This window comes from Lepisosteus oculatus, chromosome 7, assembly GCF_040954835.1.
Source record: "Lepisosteus oculatus isolate fLepOcu1 chromosome 7, fLepOcu1.hap2, whole genome shotgun sequence".
NCBI lineage: Eukaryota > Metazoa > Chordata > Actinopteri > Semionotiformes > Lepisosteidae > Lepisosteus > Lepisosteus oculatus.
In genome coordinates this window covers 20,226,230-20,247,572 of record NC_090702.1, presented here as the reverse complement: position 1 = coordinate 20,247,572, position 21,343 = coordinate 20,226,230, and the positions used below count along the sequence as shown (strand labels likewise).

The 21,343-nt window shown below is 36.2% G+C and overlaps 1 protein-coding gene across 6 annotated transcripts in view; it reads left to right on the top strand.

Annotated features, from left to right (window-relative positions):
* The window catches only part of syt1a (synaptotagmin Ia), a 310,182-nt gene that overhangs the window by 225,857 nt on the left and 62,982 nt on the right, over window positions 1-21,343 (top strand). For all 6 annotated transcript variants that reach the window (XM_006633538.3, XM_015352864.2, XM_069192263.1 and 3 more), the window contains one exon: window positions 1,884-2,075. In XM_006633538.3, coding sequence (XP_006633601.2) covers window positions 1,884-2,075 — 192 coding nt within the window. The remainder of the gene's footprint in view (window positions 1-1,883; window positions 2,076-21,343) is intronic.

The following is a 21,343-nucleotide window of genomic DNA, read 5'->3' as shown; positions in this document are numbered from 1 at the left end:
TTAAAATGCTTCTTTTAGTTTGCCACATTTAAATTCATCCTTAATAAGAGGAATGGTATATTTATAGAGAGAGAATCAACAGATATACTGTATATTTATGCATGGATGTTTTTTTAAATACATTATTTAAATATCCATTGTATGTTTTGGGTGTCACTTTGAAAATGTGATTATTCATGATTGTTCGTGACACACTCAAGTGAATATTACACAAGCACTAAATCACCTCATTAGTGGGAGAGTTGACTGGGCACAGTTGATGAAGTCACTTAACCTCTTGAATGTCAAGCCTTATCCAAATCCCTTGATAATTCTGATAATACCCTTCCTGCAGGCTCATCCTGACACTTCTTCATTGCACATCCAAATGCTCCTTGTGTTAAAATGTCTTGTTTGTGAAATGAGAAAAATATAGTTATGCTGCTGATTCCAGCTGTAAGACCAATTGAAAATTTCTGATGAGCTGGGGTGACACGTGGAATCTACAGTAGCTCCCAGACACCTGTGACACCTGTGGCTTTAGGAGAGGAATGGGACAGAATCCCACAAGACAGCAACCTGCAACCTGGTGCTATAGTGCTCTCAATGATGTACAGCTTGTACCATTTCCAACATTGGCCACACTCTAGCCGCCTGTGACTTTCACATTTGAGACCCTGTAGATCAATCTTGTTGTTAATAAAATCAGCACAATGATTACCAGTGTTGGGTCAGGTCTGTAAAACTTCAGTGTACCTGCTACAAAAAAGTAATGGTTTTGTGAATTGTGTTGTTATTACTGTTGATTTTACATTTTCAGATATTTCAAAGTTTTTTTCTGCTGAGATCTAGAGGTACTGTCCAGATCTGACCACTACACTCAGTGACTCATTTCACTTAAGCAGTGTGATTGTCTGAAATATCTTGAATCATTTATGTACGATTGAAAAATTTAAGATCACCCCAGTATGTGCAGTACAGGACATGTCTTTTTGAGTACAGGGGATCCCCAGTCATGCTAATGGAGGGAAGATGTCTCTTTAACCTGAAGAGCTGGGAGAAGTTGTTAGATCAATCCAATTTAGACAAAAATGTGAAGGGCATTAAGCTCAGCTGGACCAAACATGTGTGGACAATGGCCCTCAAGGATTAGGTTTGAGAACCCCTAATCTAGTTATCTATTTAAGAATAAGCATGTACAACACTGAAATATTATCTGTGGATTTCTCATGCAAATCCTAAATTTCCTCTTACTCTCTGTTTACCCCTAATTTCTGTCTCTGAAGGAATAATAGATTAGGCAAACTTTGGGACAAAGGTGCCAAAGAAACAATCTTAAAAGTAAAACAAAAAAGGTAGGAAATGTGTAAGAGAGAGATGTAATATCTCAGGCAGATAGCAATAATTCTATAACTACAATGCATCTTTAGTGGGCCCATTAACCCTCAGTTGCCATGGCAATGAAAACTCTGACAACCTTCATGAAAAACAACTGGAAATAACAACTTTCATTGTCTGTTGTATGCCGCCCACAGAGAGAGCTGATGAGTGTGCTCTTTCCAATAGTAAACAGATTTGGAGCTCAATAGGAAGCTGCGGTTGTTGTTCCTGCCAGCCACAGCCTATCCAAACCTAAATAAATTCCTTTTAAAACTTTGTTCTTTGTGTGTGGGGGGGGAGGAGCTAGAAAAAAATAGATGTTCTCTGGGTAAGCAGGGAATGCCTTTCAAGCATTGTATGATCTAAAGGCAGAGGGTTATGGTAATGATGCAATGTTTGCTCAAGCTAAACCTGCAGGTGTTCTCACAGACACACTCACCTACCTGGGCGCACTGCTTTTCTCCTGTACGTTTCTGTTAGGCGCTGCCGAGCCCCTGACCTCTCTCCTCTCTTCTCCATGCCAGCTTCTGCCCGGCTGCCTGCCACGATCATGAGTGAAAGCCGCAGGGAAGCACTGGCAGCGCCACCCGCCACCACCGTTGCCCCGGCCTCACCTGGCAATGTCACAGAGCCGGCAAGCCCGGGAGGGGCCGGCAAGGATGATGCCTTTTCCAAGTTGAAGGACAAGTTCATGAATGAACTGAACAAAATTCCACGTGAGTACTGCAAAATAAGGCCGTTTATACAAGGTTTCCTTGCTTACTTGCTCGCTTAATTTCAAATGACTTTAGAAAATTAGGAGTGGAAGTGAATTCTAACGGGCAAGCCTTTTCTTGCAAATATCCTGACCAAATTTCCTTCATATTGTATGTGCACATCTGCAAAGTTTACTCAATAAATCATTCGATTTGGTTCTTTTGAAGCTGTGTGTTATATCATCTGAAGGATTAATGTGTTGTTAGAGCCTGGGTTTAGAAGAACATTCCATTTATTCATCTCTGTTTGGTTGCTTTTTGAATTGCCGCTCTGAGTGGATTTACAGCTGTCAAATAACATTATAGATGTACAAAATAAATCCTTCAGAAAAAGTGCAGATATAGTATGTTAACCCTGTCCTGCCTAAAATCCAGTCAGGGCTGGTTTACTGTAAATGAAATGGTTATGTTCCCCCTGAAATAAATGAATGAAGCAGTTCTCCCTGCTGCTGCTACATGGCTGCCACACATCACCAGAGTGGGTACTTCACTTCTGTGTTGGATGAAGTGCAGAATTATTATTTTCTCCACTAAAATATTGTTTTATTTTGGTGTTGGTAATTTGACAAGTACTGGTTATATATTTTGTCTCTTCTTCCATACTGTTTACTTTTTTATCTAAAGATTAAGAAGAATGTTTTTTTCTTATATTTTTGTTCATTGGTTCATTCTAGACGTGTTTGCCTCTTCACTAATTCTAAATGTTTGGACAGAGCAAGTCAGGTGCTTTGCATGTGTGCTGTTACAGGAATACAGTGCACTGCACTTGTCCTTGAATTCAAGCTATTCAAGCTTGAAACAAAAAGGTTTGTTTCTGTCACCTTTCTCTGTAAAAAAAAAAAGTTACTTTTAAACATACAGATGGGATTCATGTTAGATTGTTGGTTAACACCCTAGATGTGACAAATATGTTTTACATTTTTTCAAGGGTAGGAATTAATTAGATTCCAACAGTTCTTTGAAACATACATAGTAAGTCTCCCAGCAAAACACAGGGACAAACATGGACTCTTAATTCTGAATCCGAACAGGGGTTAAATACATATTTATACAAAGAAAAGCTTATATTTTGGCTAGTGTAGGTCATAAAATCTGTACAAAAACACTGTGATATGTTACAGGCCCTGTTGGAATCCTTTTGCAGATTTTTTCTAGTGAACAGTAATAAACTAAATGGTCTCTTCTAATCTGGCACTTTAAATTTTCACGTAAAACTTGGAAACGTAGAGTGCCCAATTATAACCCGAACATAGGCAGATTTTAATTCTTTAACACGTCTGTAAGTGATTGAAAAGTCAGAAATTTGAACACCATTTTCAATTCTAGGTGGTGGTTCAACTTAAAATAAATTACATTTCTTATCAACAAGTCGTGATAAGTTATTTCAGTTATTTTTGTTCTGGTTTTTCTCTAAAAAAGAACTAAGAAATTTTGGAAAAGCCTTTAAATTAAGTTGGTGTGTGAGGTACAGTAAGACAAAACTTTTTTTGAAAGATGTCAACAGAACTTTATTGGTTGTATCATGATTGTAGATGTTTTCGTAAAAGCATATCTGAAAGCCATTTGGTGTTTAAATCAAATTAATGTTGGGGAGCATATGGAAGCCATCATGAGCCAGTAGTCAGGGAATCATCATAGCAGTCTCCTGTGGCTGGGAGTAATTGGCCTTCATATTAAAACTGATTCTGAAATGGCTCTGTTTTAATATTCCTTGCTTAATGGACTACTGCAAAGCTACAATGAGCAACGTCTATAAACATTTAGATGCAGCTGTCAAAGGGCGTAAATATTTTGGTGATGCACATTCACAATTAATTTTGATAATGATGTTTCATTTTGTAAATTGTATGTATTTTTTTTGTTTTGTGTTCACTTGCATATGACACCTTTAATTGTCTTGATCCAGACAGATTATGATACGAATAATGACTCACTTCTGTAATGTTTTCATTTTCCATTGATCTCTGTATCTTAGTATCATTAGGACGACAAGTAAAACTAAAAAGCAGTTAATTCCCAGCGTCTCATTTCCTTTTGTTCTATTACACCCTATTATATCTGGATTAACATTTTTCCTTTACCAAATCCATTAACCATCCCACCATCATTATAAAGGTGTTAATTGTATCAATAATAAAAACGTACTTTCAGCATTTGCTTTCTCTTCTACTGCGAGAATTTGCAGAACACAGAAAAATAAATACAAATGGAACAGAAGATAGAAAAAGAAAACCTAGAGAAAACTGTCAAATTAATGGAATGAATACTTTCTGCCATCTACAGCAAGTAAACTAGAATCTATAAGATGCTAAATCAAAATCAAAATCAAAATCAACCCAATGCACTTTATTTGAATACATAATCATTATTATAAAAAGGGGAAGGCAAATTAAGAATATCTTATTTAACTCTTTTGAATTTTTTTTTCTTGAATTCTGGAAAGATCAAGTTCCGGTTCTTATTTATTTTCATATTTATTATTTTTCCAACTTTGCAAGCATTATTTGTCACAATCAAACCTGCTGCCGGCAGAAATCAAGTAGCCTAATAAATGATATGGCTCAATTACTACACATCAGGAAACAAAATCATTTACAAGTATAATTCTATACTATTAGATACTAAATACCAAGTTCAAGCAGCATCCAACTGTTACATGTTACCATTGTCACACTATTCAGATTGTGCTATTTAAATTATATTCAGTATCGTCTGCTGTGTAAGAGAAAACAGGATTTAAGTAAAGAGATTTTCTGTATCTGACTTGCAGTGGTTAGCCACAGAAGATATATACAGTATATATCACTTTAGATAACCATTTAAAACAATTGTAATCTTGAAGCAATCTCAGCCCTATAATTAAGAACATGTTGGGCTGCAATATGATTATGAAAACATACTTTGCATCTTTTTTAATACCTGCACTGCTGCCAGCTTTCAGCAATAAAAAAAATTGACATACTGTACATCTACAGTATATATATATCCATATACTGATACTGTAAGTGTCGAAAATATTTGCAATTTTTAATATTTAATATTTAATATTAATAGTTTTTATGAACTGGAGTATTGGAGGTTTACAAATAATGACTACTTAGGACCACTATGGATACTAGGGATACTATTATAGACTGTGCTAAAAATAATAAATTAACATTTTATGATGTTCTGGAAAACACAAAAATAGTTACTAAAAAGTCAGTGTCTGAATATATGAATCATGTTTTTTTTGCTGTTTCTTTTATATATTTTAGCAAACAATGAATTTAGAGTATGCATGCCACTACACATCCTAAACTTATGTTATGTTAGCTCCAAAAATCTAAACAATTTTAATCCATATATTAGATTTGCAACAAGACAGAAAATAAAAGCTTTGAAAGCACAGTAGTCATATACTAGAAATGTTTTATTTTAGAGTACCTGTTGTAAATTATATATTGTATCTGATTTCACTTTCAATAGTAAAGCTACTTTTGACCTACAGTACAATGAAGTGAAGATGGTCTTATGCTATAATATCCAGTTCAGGAAATCCACATAATAGATGCTTCCACCTACAGTATTATCTCTTTTTTTCTGTAGCAGTGGTGCTGTTAGTTCAAATAAGAATGAGCCATTAATGTGAAACAGCAGGTACAGTTACCACAACATTATTGCCTCTTAGAAGTGTGTGCACAACCAAAGAAGGTGTGAGAATACAATGAGTGATAACTCTTCCTTATGTACAGAACATACTGGAGCTACATACAGACACCTCTGCTTTGTTTCATTTAGTTTGATGGAGGTGCTGATTCTTTGATATTTTCCGACTCTGTCTTTGTTTAGGTGATGGTTCTTAAAGGATTTTAGAATCTTTCAGGAAATCCTCGCCCTTCCTTTTCCAATGCCACCACCTACTTAACAAACTAAGATAACTGCACAATACAGTCATAAAATCCCATTACCTGAGATGTGTGTTTCTTCTGTTTTATGGTTTCAGGACAGACCACAGTTACTGTTGTGGACCATAACTTAAATAATTTTGGACACATACAGAATGGGTGGCCAATTCAAAATGAAGAGGCAGGAGTTGTGCCCCTTTAGCATTATTTTGACCCTGGAGTCATTCAACTACAGTTTTGACCCCACCATACTGTATTTTAGGTGAGATTAGGCTGAGGAAGAAGATTGGGTGCATTTGATACAGGTAACAGGCTTAGTATTCTATTTTGCTTCTTATTATTATTTTATGTAAATAGAAAGATATTTCTTTTTAAAAATGTATATCTGGTAGTCCATCTTTAATATAAATGTTACTATAACAGAATTTCCTGTGGGTGTTCTATCAGTTCTGCCATAATGCTCTGCCACCACAAAGTGACATATACAAATTAGATTATTAATGGATTTTTTTTCCTGTGAAAGGAGACTAGACACTGTGGCAGATGCACTTACTAGAGTGAAAGGTAACAGCTTTTATCTATCAGTTGAATTCCCCTGTGGTGCACAATAGAGATGTTCCTGGGAGGGGAAGGGCAGATGGGCAATTAAGCCAGTCATTTCCACAGTACAGTATGGACACTCAGTGTTTTGCAATATGAACTGTGACATATGATTATGACAGGATGTTGAGAGTCACCAGGGAATTCATAGGAAACCACTGGACTTAGAAAGTGGAGTCATAGCAAAACAAGCCAATTAATGGCAACCAGGCATTGGTTAACACCAAGGCCAATGACCTTCTGGCACATGAAAATACAGACACTCCTCTGGATAATGTACTGGAAATTAAATCAAATTCAAAACAAGATGAGCTGGATGTCTTCATCCATGAAGTGTCTTCATGGTGAAGATAAAAAAGCCATTTTATCGTATCATTATATTTTCAGTATTACTCCTATAATCTAGTGCAGTAGTCGATTCCTCACTCTAGAATTCACATTTTGCAGTACTGCTGACCAGAGGAAGCTATTCATGTAAGACTAAACATTATGTTAACACCATTATAATGTAATTATAGTACATGTAGGTCACCTAAAAGCTTCAGGGCTCTTGCTGCGCTCTGGAAATGAAAACAAACATTCTAATGGTCGTTATTTTCCAAACCACTAGTGTCTACATCTACCATTTAGGGCATGCTGTCATCTGCGAACATCCTTGGCTTTAAGAGTTCGCTGACAGTTTGCTCTGAATGCCTGCACATACAGAAAGCTTTTTCAAGAAAGTAAAATATTAACTTTTCACCTGAATTTTCCAGCTTCAAAGTTTAATGTTTTTTGCCATTCGATTACAATTAACACTGTGCATGCCACATTGTTTAAACATTTTATGTTAAGTATCGTTTTCTGTTTACTCATTGGTTTACAATTCAAGTAGGACTACAGTATCTAAATCGATAATTACACACAAGATTCTTTCTTGTTTTACATTTTGCTGATCTAGTATTTTATGGTTTTTGATGGGGTAAAATGAAATCCATTACAGAAGTTCTAAATAGTGAAAAATAGAAACATACAGTACAATTTAGTTACAGGTCTTCATGCAATTTGGTTACAGCGAGTTAATGCTGTCTTTAACTGTTCAAAATCCTTCCAGTCCGTGCCTACTGGCACTGTGGTCTATCTTGATCCATCTCTTCCTTAAACTGCTCTGCAAAGCTCTCTCAGTGTTAACACCATCAATAGCCAAGTATGGTAATGGCAATTAGACACTGGATTTCTAACTGGACTGCTCAGTGGGTATCCTAATCATCTAGTCTCACCAAAGTAGGCAGGGGCTAAAATCAAATATAGCACTGCCAGTCACATGCTAGGATATTTTCCAGAGTGTCAGTGCACACATGATCAAAAGATTCTGGAATATTCTGCTACTTAGTATATCAACAGTAATTACATAAAACAACCGGTAATGAACAACTGGTAACAAATTGTGAAAAATAACAAAAGGAAAGTAAAATTCACTATGTTTTTTTTTTTATTGTATTGCTTTATAAAAACAAATACAATACAGCATAGATAGATATGTACAGCTGACCGCTGTACACCACAATGGCTGATGGGACAAGAGCTTACCATGTACTCAAGGTACAACAGTAGTATCTGCTGCAGGGTGTTGAACCCTACAGCCCACTAGTCATCCAGAGACTCACACACTATGCTGCCCCCAAACTACAATATATTAATTTTTGTTCTCTAAATTACAAAAAATAAAATTCCTTGTTCTTTACTGGAATTGCACCTCAATGGATCTGTTCTCTTGCCCTTTGTCTTAAGCAAATCCTTCCTTGATTTGGTTTATTCTACATTAATTCAATTGGATTAATTTGATTACATTTTTTGTTCATTGTTATTTTCCCATTGAATCTCAATTGACTCGTGGTGTTTTTATGTCTCCATCTTTGATTTTACCACGTGTCAGCACAGAGTTCTGAGAAATGCTGACTGTTTCAAACCTGGCATAGAAGGGCATTAATTCTCAAGAAGACACAAAGAAACTGATCTCTTTCCTCTTTGAATGTGTCCTATGTCTTACAGCCTGGATTCTGCAAAATAAGTGAAGTGAAGAGTTTTACTGGAGCCCGGTATACCTAAGCTTGTATGAATTCCTTCTTTAAACAAGACCTCAAAACAGAAAACCTGAAATTGATGAAAACGTATAATAAAATATCTGCAGTGCAAATAAACATCTGTGATTTTTGCAGATATGATGTGTCGAGAATAAGTCAGATTTTGTTTACCTTATCCATCTAATTTCACTGTCTGACGCTCGTTCTGCATGTAAATTTACACGTAGTTTGCAAAAATAATCTGAAAAATGAATATGATGAAAATAAATTCGTAAAATGCACCTGTGACCAAGGCATTTAGGTTTGAATTTGCTCTGATAGAGACTTTTCTCATTTAACCTTTTGACGGAGACGTTTTTGTTGATCATTGTTTTAAGCTGCTTAGTTTCGTGATTCTGGAACAAGTGGCCAATAAGGGATGAGGAGTAGCATTTTGTTATATAGACTTAAGGTTTGAATGTTTTTACTTTTGTTTTACTTGTTAATCTAATGTTTTTGTGTTTTTTCACAGTCACAATTATTTTTTCCTTTTACAGTACACATATCATTATGTAAGGTACTGTATACTTCATCTCACTGCCTGAAACATATAGTAAAAGTATGAAACGTCATATACAGTAGTAAGGCTAACAAATTGGTATTGAACTAGAAATTAAAATACATGTTATTTTTTGTCTTTTTGTCTTAAGGCCAATTTTGCTTGTCCAGTGCAATAGAGAGTTAATATACAGGAGTTATGCAAAAACTAATTAATGGGGAAACCAGGAAATTGTGTACATGCCATGAGCATAAAGCCAGGAGGCTTCAGACCAGAAAGGAAGAGAAGTGGTTGACTGCAGAGTGCATCTGTAGGAAAGGGAATGCACAGTTAACAGCTGCAGTGTCCCTTGAGCTTGTCATGTCCACCTGCTTCCAGGTCTTCTGCTGGCAATGTATCTATGTCACAGGATAAAAATGGGAGAACTGACAGATCCCACCCAGGATTCTAGTCCCCCTCAGTAAAAGGAAGGTAGTGATCTTAAAGAAATCAATTATTAAAGGTAACTCATATTTCAGTGTTACAGGAACTCCTGTATAGTTCTTGGTTCCCAGGTGTCTAAATGATATGTGCAAGTGTACACGTTCCTGTCCAGAATCAGAGTGGATCCAGGTGTCATGTAGGTACTGTATGAATGACATTAGAAAAGGTGAAGTGACAATTATAAAGACAAATTTAAGAATTCGGGTTGTAAATTTGAGCTGAATGTCCATAGTGCTCATCTCTAGTAGGGAATTCTACTAGTGCCACTTGGAAGCCCTGAAAAGTTGAAGAAGATGTGGAGATCTGATATACTGTATAGTTAAAAAACTGATGCAGAGAACAGAGGTTTAGGTTTATGGGGGCATTGTGACTCCAGAACAAATGGGATCTGTACAAGGACATTGATATATTGGGCAAGTTTATGTGTTGAATGATTGAGGAATATTTAAACTTGGGATCTGGGGGGAAAGGAGCTCACAAGTCAACTCTCTGACATAGGCTGGAAGCAGAAGGAATAAGATGCAAGAATATGAGGCTGCTGCATCTACAGGAAGCTTTGACAAAATAGGATTACCTGAAACATGGCTAATGATGTGAACGAAGATAAGGTTGTAGTGTGGCCTATGTATATATAAAATAATACATGCAGTTTATGATTAATTCAGTGTTAAACTACAGTAGATTGAAATTCTAACTTTACTGTAGGTGTATTCTAGAGGACACTAAATGCCAGCAATAGTACAGTATCTTACTGTATAATGTGATCTGAATAATATGCAACAAGAAAATGTTAGTGGGCTATTTTATTCTTCCACACATAAATTGGGATTCTGTGATAGGGAATATAAAAAATTAACAAGGTTTAAACGGCTTGAATGATATTTCTTAAACCGGTTTTTAAATGCTTCAAATAGGGAACATGTTCTTATTGAACTTATCTTTTCAAACAGCCAGGATATAATTAAGGCAATAGATATGAAGGATATAATGCTGTCTTTTGATATATACAGTATTTTAATCTTGGAAACCTCGGTTTGAAGGAATTAGGCTGAGTTTACAAGCAGGTGAACAGATGATTCCAGAGCCAAATAGCAGGAGGGCTGTTATGCAGAAACATAATGTTAGTTAAATAAAAAAAAATCAGTGGAACAATTACATTCAAGTCTAAGAAAATATGACAAAGATCAGTAGCTCCCACCACTGGTCCAGAAGACCCCCATATCTGCACATTCTCATTCTGAGTCAGCTGTTAACCATTGGTGTTAACTGATGCTTTCAATTAAACCGTTACAGACTTTCGTTTACCTGTTTCTGCAATTACAGTCCTATTTGGTTTAAAGAAATGATTGGGCTCTTCTTGTTTGCTATTTTTTATGTTCTTATCTGTTTTTGTGAAACAACTATAATTTATGAACAATTACAATAGCAACAAAAGTATGTATGGGGATGTCTTGCATAAGCGGTGAGAGTTCTTAGAAGATAAATTATTTTTAGAAATGATTATAATGCTGTAGAATGCACAGATGACTTTAGATACCAGAAAATATATTGTAAAAAAAAACAACAAATGTGATACTACAAATCACATCATCTTCTATACGGCTCCAACTGATTTGTTGCTCTGCAGAGACTTGAAACAATACACATTTATATGTAAATTACTATGTTCTTTACTAACGTTTTAATTACATCTGTTTGTCTATTAAGTATAATTCTTGGCTACTGCAGCCATTTTAGTATTGCTGGATTGTATAATAGCTCAGGGGTTTGCCTTAAACCTCAGAATATAACCCAGGTTTGTGATTATTTTGTTTTGTGATAAAAAAAAACACCCGAATCACTTGGAAATTAAATGTGATACAGTACCTAAATGGATAATTCAATTCCCATTATGCTTCCAGTTAAATGATTCAGTGGTACTTCTGAGACAGTCTGTTCAGGGAGATATTTATCCTACATTTCTTATTCAGGTAATAACCTTTGTTAGTCTCACTTAGAAGCTGTTGTCTCAGAAAAAGAAAATGAGAATGACACATTGAATTAATCTCTACACAATTAGTGTTTTAAATGCTTGTGTCCAATAACTATCTACAATATAATTGACAATTCTATTGCTAAAGGATGTTTTCTTAGCAGATGTCTGTTACGTGAGCTTTTGAACAAATCAGCTTCCAAACTGGGCAATATGCAGCCTTTGCCAATTGTCAACATTTTTAAATCGTGATTTTTAGTCTCCCACTAATAGACCACTAGATAACAGCTAGAACAAGATACTCACACCACATGGCAGACACTAAGGCCACCGTCCTTTAATTTCTCTTTCTTGCACTCACAAATATTTTACAATTATTTTTCTACAAACATTGTAGACAACAGCATCTACAGTGAAATTTCTCTACTGAAGTAAAATAAGATAGCAAGCTCATGAAGAAAATCGTTGTGAAAGATGGCAGTCTTCAACGGTTATTAGTTTATGTTCACAGCTGAAAAGTGAGTAGGTGTCTCATTGTGTAGTCGCTATGTTGGGCTGCCATGGTTTCTATGATAGTGACTACAGAATTTAATTTACACCTCACAAACTGTGAACATGGATTTCATCACCCATACTTCTCTGCAGGAACTTCATTTACAGTTTATCTTACAGTGCAGTGGAAAGGAAAAGGAGTGAACAAAAAGAAACAGAAACACCTGCATTTATTGTAAGTGTACAAATACTGTAATGCTTAATTTCATCCAAAAAAAGTTCCCCCTAAGTTGTAAATATCTTGAGGTTGTTTGTTTCTTTGATGTTTCAGTCTAATACAGCATCAAAAGCAAATATTTCCCACTGTGTAAAATCTTTTAGTGTGATATTTTAAGTCCCATTTAAATGGATATCTGTAAAATACGTATTAAAAATGCAATACTACTGGCATTATATAAATATATATATATAGATTTTGTCTCTTAGTATGCAGACTTGGTTGATTTAGATTCAGGGTAATATTTTTGATATCCCATTTTTATCTGTTTTCTTATAAAAATGTCAGACCTCATGATTCCTGCACCAGGTTAAACTGAATAATGTCAGAACCCCTTAGTTCTTACAGTAGATTAAACTATTTATCAGCATGGCTCCCCTGCCTTGAATATGAACCTGACAAACCCCAGACATTTCCATTAAAAGATAGACCTTTCCTGTATGTGCTGAAAATGGCCAATCAAACACAGAGACGTTTCACATCCTGATAAAGCAGAGGAATCAGCCCCACATGACTGCACCTGGCTGGGCATGGATGAGGCACAGAATCAGCTTGTTTGCCATGACAAATTGGGCTTTGAGATATTCAGAATGCACACATCTAAATCACAGGGTACATGGGAGAGATGGTGATGCATGCCTCCATGCTGTAAGAGTCACATAAGCAATGTCTGGATCCCCTTTGACTGACAGCATCAAGTTAATATCTTTCATGGCATTTGAGCAATACTGTATGTTATCTTTCATCCCTTATGCAGTTCTTCCCTGTTAAAGTATTTTCATTATTCAAATTCTTACCTTTTATGTATGTAATGTGTTTGAGTAATGTACTGTATGTTTGTTTTGTTTGTTTGTTTTTTACCTCAACCTTTCATACCATGTTGCAGGTCCATGTTAAGTTAAAAAAATTTAAAATAGTTTGTTAAGGGACTGATAAATAATTAGGGTGCTATAGTACAAATAAAATTGAATTGCAAATAAAAAAAATTGCAATTATCAAAAATGTCAAAACTCAGTTGAATACATTAAAGGTCAGGTGAATGCTAGAAAAAGTTTAAATATGGAGTGCTAAGAGACATCAGCAAAGAAGTGAGCATTGGTCCTGCTCTGTCTTGCTTTTTCAATAGGCGTGTTGCAGGGTACTGTAGGTCTTTCAGAACGGCATCCTGTGACAGCGCAAGCCAGACGTGAAGCTGAGCACTCTGCAGATGTCTTGCATTAGCAATGCACTTGATTGCAGCACTCTTAACAAACAAATTACATTCTTCAACTCTGCAGGCCAGAACAGAAGATTTTGCAGAAGCTACAACACTGCATAAAAAAGATGTTAAAACTAACATACCATATACAGTACGATGTAAGTAATGGTTGTGGGAAAGCAATTTTACTATACCTATAGTATTTTTTACACTTAAGTTTATGCACAGCCTTGACATTTGTGATTCTAAAATCTTGAAATCTCATAATTAAGTTTGGGCACAAGACTTAACTTCGTTGTTTTACAACTGGCAAACTACCTAACCTGCATTTTCTGGAGATCCTTCCAAGTGTAAGAAAACCGGCTCAGGGACGCCAAATATGTAACGTTGCCATAGCAAAATTAAATGTAGTGGCTCTCTGAAGGCACCAGTTCTGTAGGGTTTGGGCATTTACTGAGACAATTATTAATTGTAGCAGTAAATCACAAAGTTGATTCTTTTGATGGCTTTAGAATCCAACCATGTGACATAACTCAAACAACGCACACACACAGGTACTAATACACGAGGATACATTTATTAATACATAGAATATGCATGTAAACCTAACAGATCTTATCGAGAGGGTTATCAGAATACAAAAGGTATATATTCAGTCAGTTACAAAGTGTTACACATATCAAGAGGACATACGTTCAGTATATCATTCATTTAGACCGTTTCGTAAATTAACTTGGTTATAACTTCTACATTAGATACTCAAAACAAGTACATAACTCTAAGGAATTAAATTGATATCAACTGGTTGGGATAACAATTGAATTCTCGAGCTGTAATGCATTGAAGTTGAATACTCATCCAATCTTTGGGGATTCAGATCTTCTGCGGGCACAAAGAAACAGTTGCAGGCTGTTGCTGTCCAATCCGCGCTCTCTGGCTCGGTGCCAGGCTGTGCTGTGCGGCTTGCGACGGTGCGTTGCAGATGCTCACTGACCGGCTAGTTAGTGTTGGCTTTAACTAGCAAAGTTTGTGCACAGGAGAAAAGATGACTGTGGGTCCCAGCAAGTCAGGAAGAGGACCGGCTCATTCCTGATGAAGCGCTAGTCCTGAATAGTGATTCAGCTGTCCACAGTTCTGACCTGTTCACGAGGCCTGCTGCTGGGGCTAACCTCGGGTGGATCCTCTGGTTATTCTCTGGCAACCTCCGCTCTAGACTCTTAGAACAAAGGAAAGTTCTGGCACTCGGACACACTGGCCATTCCGTGGTTGTCCGGGCTGAGTCTCAGGATGGTCAGGAGGCACGCTGCGAGAATGTCCTGCCCTTGGGAGCCTTCTGCTCCTGGGCCGTCCTGCCCTGGAATTCTCCTTTGAATTCCCTTTAGAACAGTCCACAGAATCCTCTCCAGAATCTTACTGAATCTTACTGAATCTCTCAGGCTCTCTGTGTTGCCTGTTTTTACCTGGAGGAACTTCAGCTCATTGATTGGCTGAAAGTTCCATGGGCATCAGAGTCCCACGTGGGTTACTCGGCCCTTCCAGTCCCTGATTGGTTGATCAAGGTGAGATTTGAGTCACTTAGTCCTGACACTTAGTAATGCAGTCCAGATGTCCAACTGGCACTCCCTAGACAGATAGGCGCCAATGGATGACCATTGATCATGATAGCCAGGCTTAGCTAAGTGCATCCCCCTTTGGGAGCTGTCCTAGGACCTTAAATCACCCTGCATGAATAGTCTCTCTGTGGCTGCACCACAGAGATGAACAGAGAAATGGGGCCTCATTTGGGAAGCTCAGAAACACTTAATTCTGCCTTATTATTAAGCCTCGCCGCTACACAAGTAATATGCTGAGTATCATTAGGAAGAATTCAAAATACACTGTACCACAGTTACTTTGGAGAACAAGGTTTGAACTAAAAATACTGCTTTATTTTCCTTAGCTACTGTATGTTTTCAACTCTCAGAATATTACAGACACATTAGCCTCCCACTCTACTACATTTCGGTGTGTCACCCATGTATATATGCTAATCCAAATGAAAAGCAAGGCATTGTTTATCCACTGTGATGGACCTTGCCAAATCTCCCACTGCTTTAAGATAAAGCTGTCTGACAGCCTTCCCTGCTCACTTAACTGAAAAATTCTCATAACTTTGTTAATACCTGCCACAGCAATCCCAATAGATCATTCTTCTTCCTTTGTCCCGTGACAATCACTACCATCTTGGCTTTATTGATTGTTTCTTTCACCAGAGGGAATGCTCTTCTTTGACATTGGCTCACTCTTATTTTAATTTCTTCAGGATTTAAAGTAATCATTTCGGATTCCCTCTTCTCTGTGACTGAAATACAATTTATATCCACCTCATTTTAATGGAGTGAGGTTACTGATAGGATTCCACTTTCAATTCTGCTCAGAGGTATGGACGGATAGAAGCCATGAATTTGCAGACTGGTTCCCTTTCATTTCTTTACCTAAAGCCTGTTACATTTTTCCCCAGATAAATGGCTAAACCTGTTGCCTTGTGTTACAAAATAAATTGAAAACAATTTAAAATTTACAAGAATCTTGTGGGAATGATATCATTAAAACTAAAGGATCACCTGTGTTTTTTTTCAACAGGAGTGCCCAGTTTATCTTTGTTTCTGTGATAGCAACAGTATTTCAGTGGCAAAATACAGACTTTGAAATAGAGGTCTTCATAGGTTATGTAGAAGACTAAGAATCATCTTTAAAGTATTAAGTTAGCTGGGTTTTGAAGCCTGCAAATTTGTTGGTAAACACCATGTAGGCGTAACAGTGATGTTCACAATTAAAAGTTAAGTTTAATGTATAATATATTATACTCTTTCTTATACTGCTCTGTAGTAAAACTTTGAAATTGGCAAACAGGCTTACGAAAGTGATGCATATAATTTTCAACAATAAAAGTGTACCTTTAAGAGTAAATGACAGTACTTGAAATTTTAGTTCTTTTTCCACAATTGTTCATGGTGTGGGTGGAATAAGGGTGTACAAAGCTCTGCCTACAAAAATCCCACAAAGCGAAAAAGAACTTGAGCTAAGGATCAGAAAGTTATTTGACACTATCTGACTTTTTCCTACAGAAGATAGGGTTTATTGATTTTGTCAGCAGCCGATAGCTCTTAAGAAAAGACTACATAAGTGTGCAGAGAAAAGTTCAGAGTCTGATGAATGGGTATCCTTTCTTCTTGACAGTTTTTCTTACGGCAATGATCACAAAAAATGAACTTCTCATAACAATATCAGGATGCCCTGGATTGAAATTGTGAGAACCCTTCAGCATCCATCTCCCTGCATTTTGCACACACATGCAAACAGGAAAACACAGTAGTTATTCTGTACATCACAAATCAGTATTATTCCAACGTACTGTATAATTTGTGTTGACCATACATTAATTTGCACAAAACACACAAAATTAATGTTGTTATTATGCATGACATGTTACTAGGCACAATTTGGGGTTCTCCATTTGTCCTGGAAGGATAGACAATGGACTTTTAACTTGTGTGTTAATATGCAAAAACAATATTGATAGAATATTGTTATTTTTGCATTTGCATCTAAGGTAATAGTGATAAGAAATCATTCTTGATGGTTTGTTGAATTGTCAATGAACCTGGTAGCACCAAATCCATTACAGAGGTAGAAAAGCAAAATAGTAATAATATTAATTTAACTTCACATTCTTCTATGCTAATTTACTTGAAATAATGTGGCAGGCATGAAATACTGTATCTGATATCTGGTGCTGAATTATGTTAGGGCCTGCAGAATGAAATACCTAAAATACATAAGATTGTGACAGAATGCAGTTGGGGTCTTATCTGTTTTTCTGCATAATCATTTAAAATTAGTGCTTGCCAGATAAGATTTTTTTAATATACTAACAGCACGAGTATGCATTCATTTCAGGATTTACAGAGTACAGAGCTTTAAAGAAACCTAACACTCTTACCTTCATATAAGTATTATTATGAAAAATCTTTTTTTTCTATCAAGTGCACTGGCATTTCATTGAAAACATGCAACATCAGAAATCTGATTAACATTTGTCACTAACAGGGTTGATCAATAGGGTGTCTACTGTGAAAGTCCCAGGCTACTGTTGGAAGCAATATAAGCTGTACTGTACTTTCTATGACATGCTTTGCACCAGGTTGTAGAAGCTGTCTTCTGGTATTCTGTCCCATCTGGTCTGTCCTAGATGCTACAAGTCATCTCAGCTCATCCCGTGAATGTTAAATGCATCTTAAGTCTGGCAGGAAAGGCATCAGCAGCATAATTATCACATTCTCATCTCCCAAGACATCATTGTGACACTATCAGGATGAGGGAATGCAGTAAACTGCCAAATGTCAGGGTGTCAGGATAAGTGAGGCCATCAGTTGGGGAGTGAATGGACAATCTGGCCCATCTACACTAACTTATTTGGTAACTTTTTAAGAATGTTAAATATCTACCAGTTTTCTAGGTACAAGAAATGAAACAAACCTGAAATCAAGAATAGCAGCAGATGTAAACATGTCAATAACAGCAGAATGTTTGCTCAATTGGACATTGCTGTCATGCTTCCCATACATATTACATACGGTAGTCGTATGATCTTCTACTCATGTTGTACGCATGTTGTATTCTTACATTAACGATAAAGCAACTCGAGTCAAAACAGTATTTATGTGCACATCAGTATTTTTCCTCCATAGATTTACAGTATATAAGTGTTTATCTCCTATGGCACTGATGGATCTGGAAATCCATCACAATTCATGTAGTGATTCCTATTAGCCTTGGCTCTGAGGTCTGCATGCCATTTCTTCACAGCGAGGTGATTTTCCTGAAGTGTGTTGCAGGGTTCACTGAGCTCATACTCTCTGCATTCTCTGGCCTTTGACTCAAGTGGCTCTTGCTCCCCCTGTGCCTTCCTGTTTCTTTCTAATTTCACCGATTCCTCTCGTTCTCCAAGACTCATGGCTTCCCAGATTGTGGCCTGTCATTGATGGACTGTGTTTGGCAACGGCTTCCTACAAGTTAGAAATATCCATCTCTGAATACTTCAGATAGCAATCAACAGTGCATTGGCTTAGTCCAGCCTTCAACATACTGATGACAAATAAGCATTGTTGTCTTGATAAGTGGAGCATATTGGTTCCTTTCTGTGTTTTTCTTTCCTGATTTTTCACTAGGCCTGACATTCATCAGGTTAATTCACCTTATCATCTGAACCAGATGAATTCTCTCACTAGAGAGATGATTTGGTGTTTATATAACAAAGTCACAAAAATGTATGACATTAGTCATGAATGATCAATTAATCAAAATAATTCCAGAAATATTTATGGAATTTCCAAAATCTGTATGCTTCATATGCAGTAACTGTATTTACTGTAAATATATACCTTGGCTTTAAAATATATGTCAGTGTGAGTAGTTGTATACAAACATTTGACCTGATACAGAACAGTGCAAATTATATGGCACTATCAAATGTTTAATCTGTACATTTCTATAATCGAAAATATTCAAATTTATATTTTTATATATTGAATTATTTTTTTCATGACTGTGCATGGTTTCATGAACTTTTATGCATATAGAAAAAAACTACAATTTTGTGTTTTCAGGTTTTAGTTTTACACTTTGAAATTGGATTATGATTTTCGCAGTACGAATATCAGGTAGCAATGTTCCTCATGTTTCTGAAGAATGCTGTTTAAATGGTTTACAGAGAAAGTGCTTCATGATATTTCTTTCTTTCTTTACCCTTAAAAGAAACATAAATTCCCAGTTGCTAAGAGGTAGTCAGTTTTTTGTGAGCGTAGTCATAATTAACCTTCTGAATAGCAGGTCTGCTGTTGTCTCCTGTGATCATTATTTCCACTACATTTGGCTGTATGAGGCTAAGTGATCCCACTCTGGTACTTTTAGCCATTCTCTGATGCACTTCACCAACATCAAAACAGCTTTGTAATTTGTGTTTTGTTTCAAGGGGAGCTTTTTAGCTCCTTTGTTTTGAAAGCACAATGTCTTACTGTTGGCAAGCAGCTTTTAAAACCTTTTCAGACGCTAGAATTAAACGAATTTCTGTTTGCCAATACCTGACCTCACACAGTGTAATAAATGTACTGTAGTCATTTTTTAAACAGTCTGTGTGGCAGGTATCTCCTAAAAGTGCCAAAGCTCTGTAAATCTAAAGGAAACCCATTAATATTCACTAATGTACAGTACGTGCAACCCTTTTCATATTAAAAGTTTCAAAGCCGAGTAGGCCTGTCTACCTTATTTGTTTGTTAGTAGCTGATTGATCTGAAGATTTCACCCAGCTATTTATTGAAAAGAACCCATTGGTTTAGACAACATACTATAGCAAAAAAGCGTGATCCCCACAAACAAAAACCTTTTGTGCAAAAAAGAGTGCCCGCTGTTCTCATTGTTCAATATGCTTTCATATCATTTTCGTTGGTTCATGTTTCACTATTGATTTTGAAGGAATCCATTGGTTTGACTTTGTCATATCTTTGAGGATTATGAATACTTGAATCAGGTTCCCTAGTAGTTCAATCCTTTAGGCTGTCACTGCAGGGCATTCCTTTAAGCCCAGTGCATCTGGTGGCTCTTCTCTGTACTGATTCCATAGCAGCAATAAATAAGTAGTGGTCTAATTTTAACATTGAAAATTTAGTAACAGTATCCTCTAATAATATCATACAGTTTTAATATAACACCTCTATTTATGTCAACTCTACACTTATTTCTACACTTAATTCTGTTTTTTTATTTCCTTTGCAGCTTCTACAGTGCTTTTTATCCCACTTTTTTATTATCTTCTAACTTTGCTATCTTTTTAGCTATACCAGATGCTAGACAATTGATATAAAGTTGGAACTGTAGTGATCCTAATACAGGTCCTTGTGGTATGCCAGGAATTTAATCACCCCAGTTTGAACATTTATTCCATGTATTTAGTCTCTGTTTTCTATGCGTTGACCTGTTCTCAATTCAAATACATGCTTTTCCTTCTGCCTACTGCCTGCAGTTTGAAAATTAAGCTTTTTTGAGGAACTTTATCAAATGTCATGGTTCTCATAACTCTGTTTTCTGTCTCACACAGAATGATCTTCTTTCTTTACACATAAGTTCCTAATTCTGATTGTATATGTTTGAATTATAATTAAAATCAGACTTTGGTCTATAACATCTTCCAAACACTATGCATTTTAAATGAATTTTTATCACTTGTGTTTTACAGAGATTCTGAAATCCTTGGTTCACCTAAGTTAGGGTTCTTTACATTAACACTCTTTATGATGTGTTGTGGCGCACCTCACTCTTCAATCTCTCCTCCTTCTCCAGAACACTGTCTATTCACTAATCCTGTATTCTCCTTATCACTCTCCATTTGATGTGTTTCTGTAATACCAATTACCAATTGACAATCATTATTGTCTGCCAACGAAGATGTTTTATCTTGTTTATTTTCTCTAGTAGTCCTAGCAGTATAAGCACATAATAAACTAGTATTTTAATGTTTTATTTAGATTCTATAGCAGGTGTACTGTATCCTTCTTTTAAATTCTTGCTTAGGTGCTTTTGAATTTCTCTGTGATTTAATTGTGTACCATGTCTTTAGAAAATATTATCCAAAGACATCATTTTTTACTTTGCGGTTGTTCATTACTTCCTTCACATACAGTA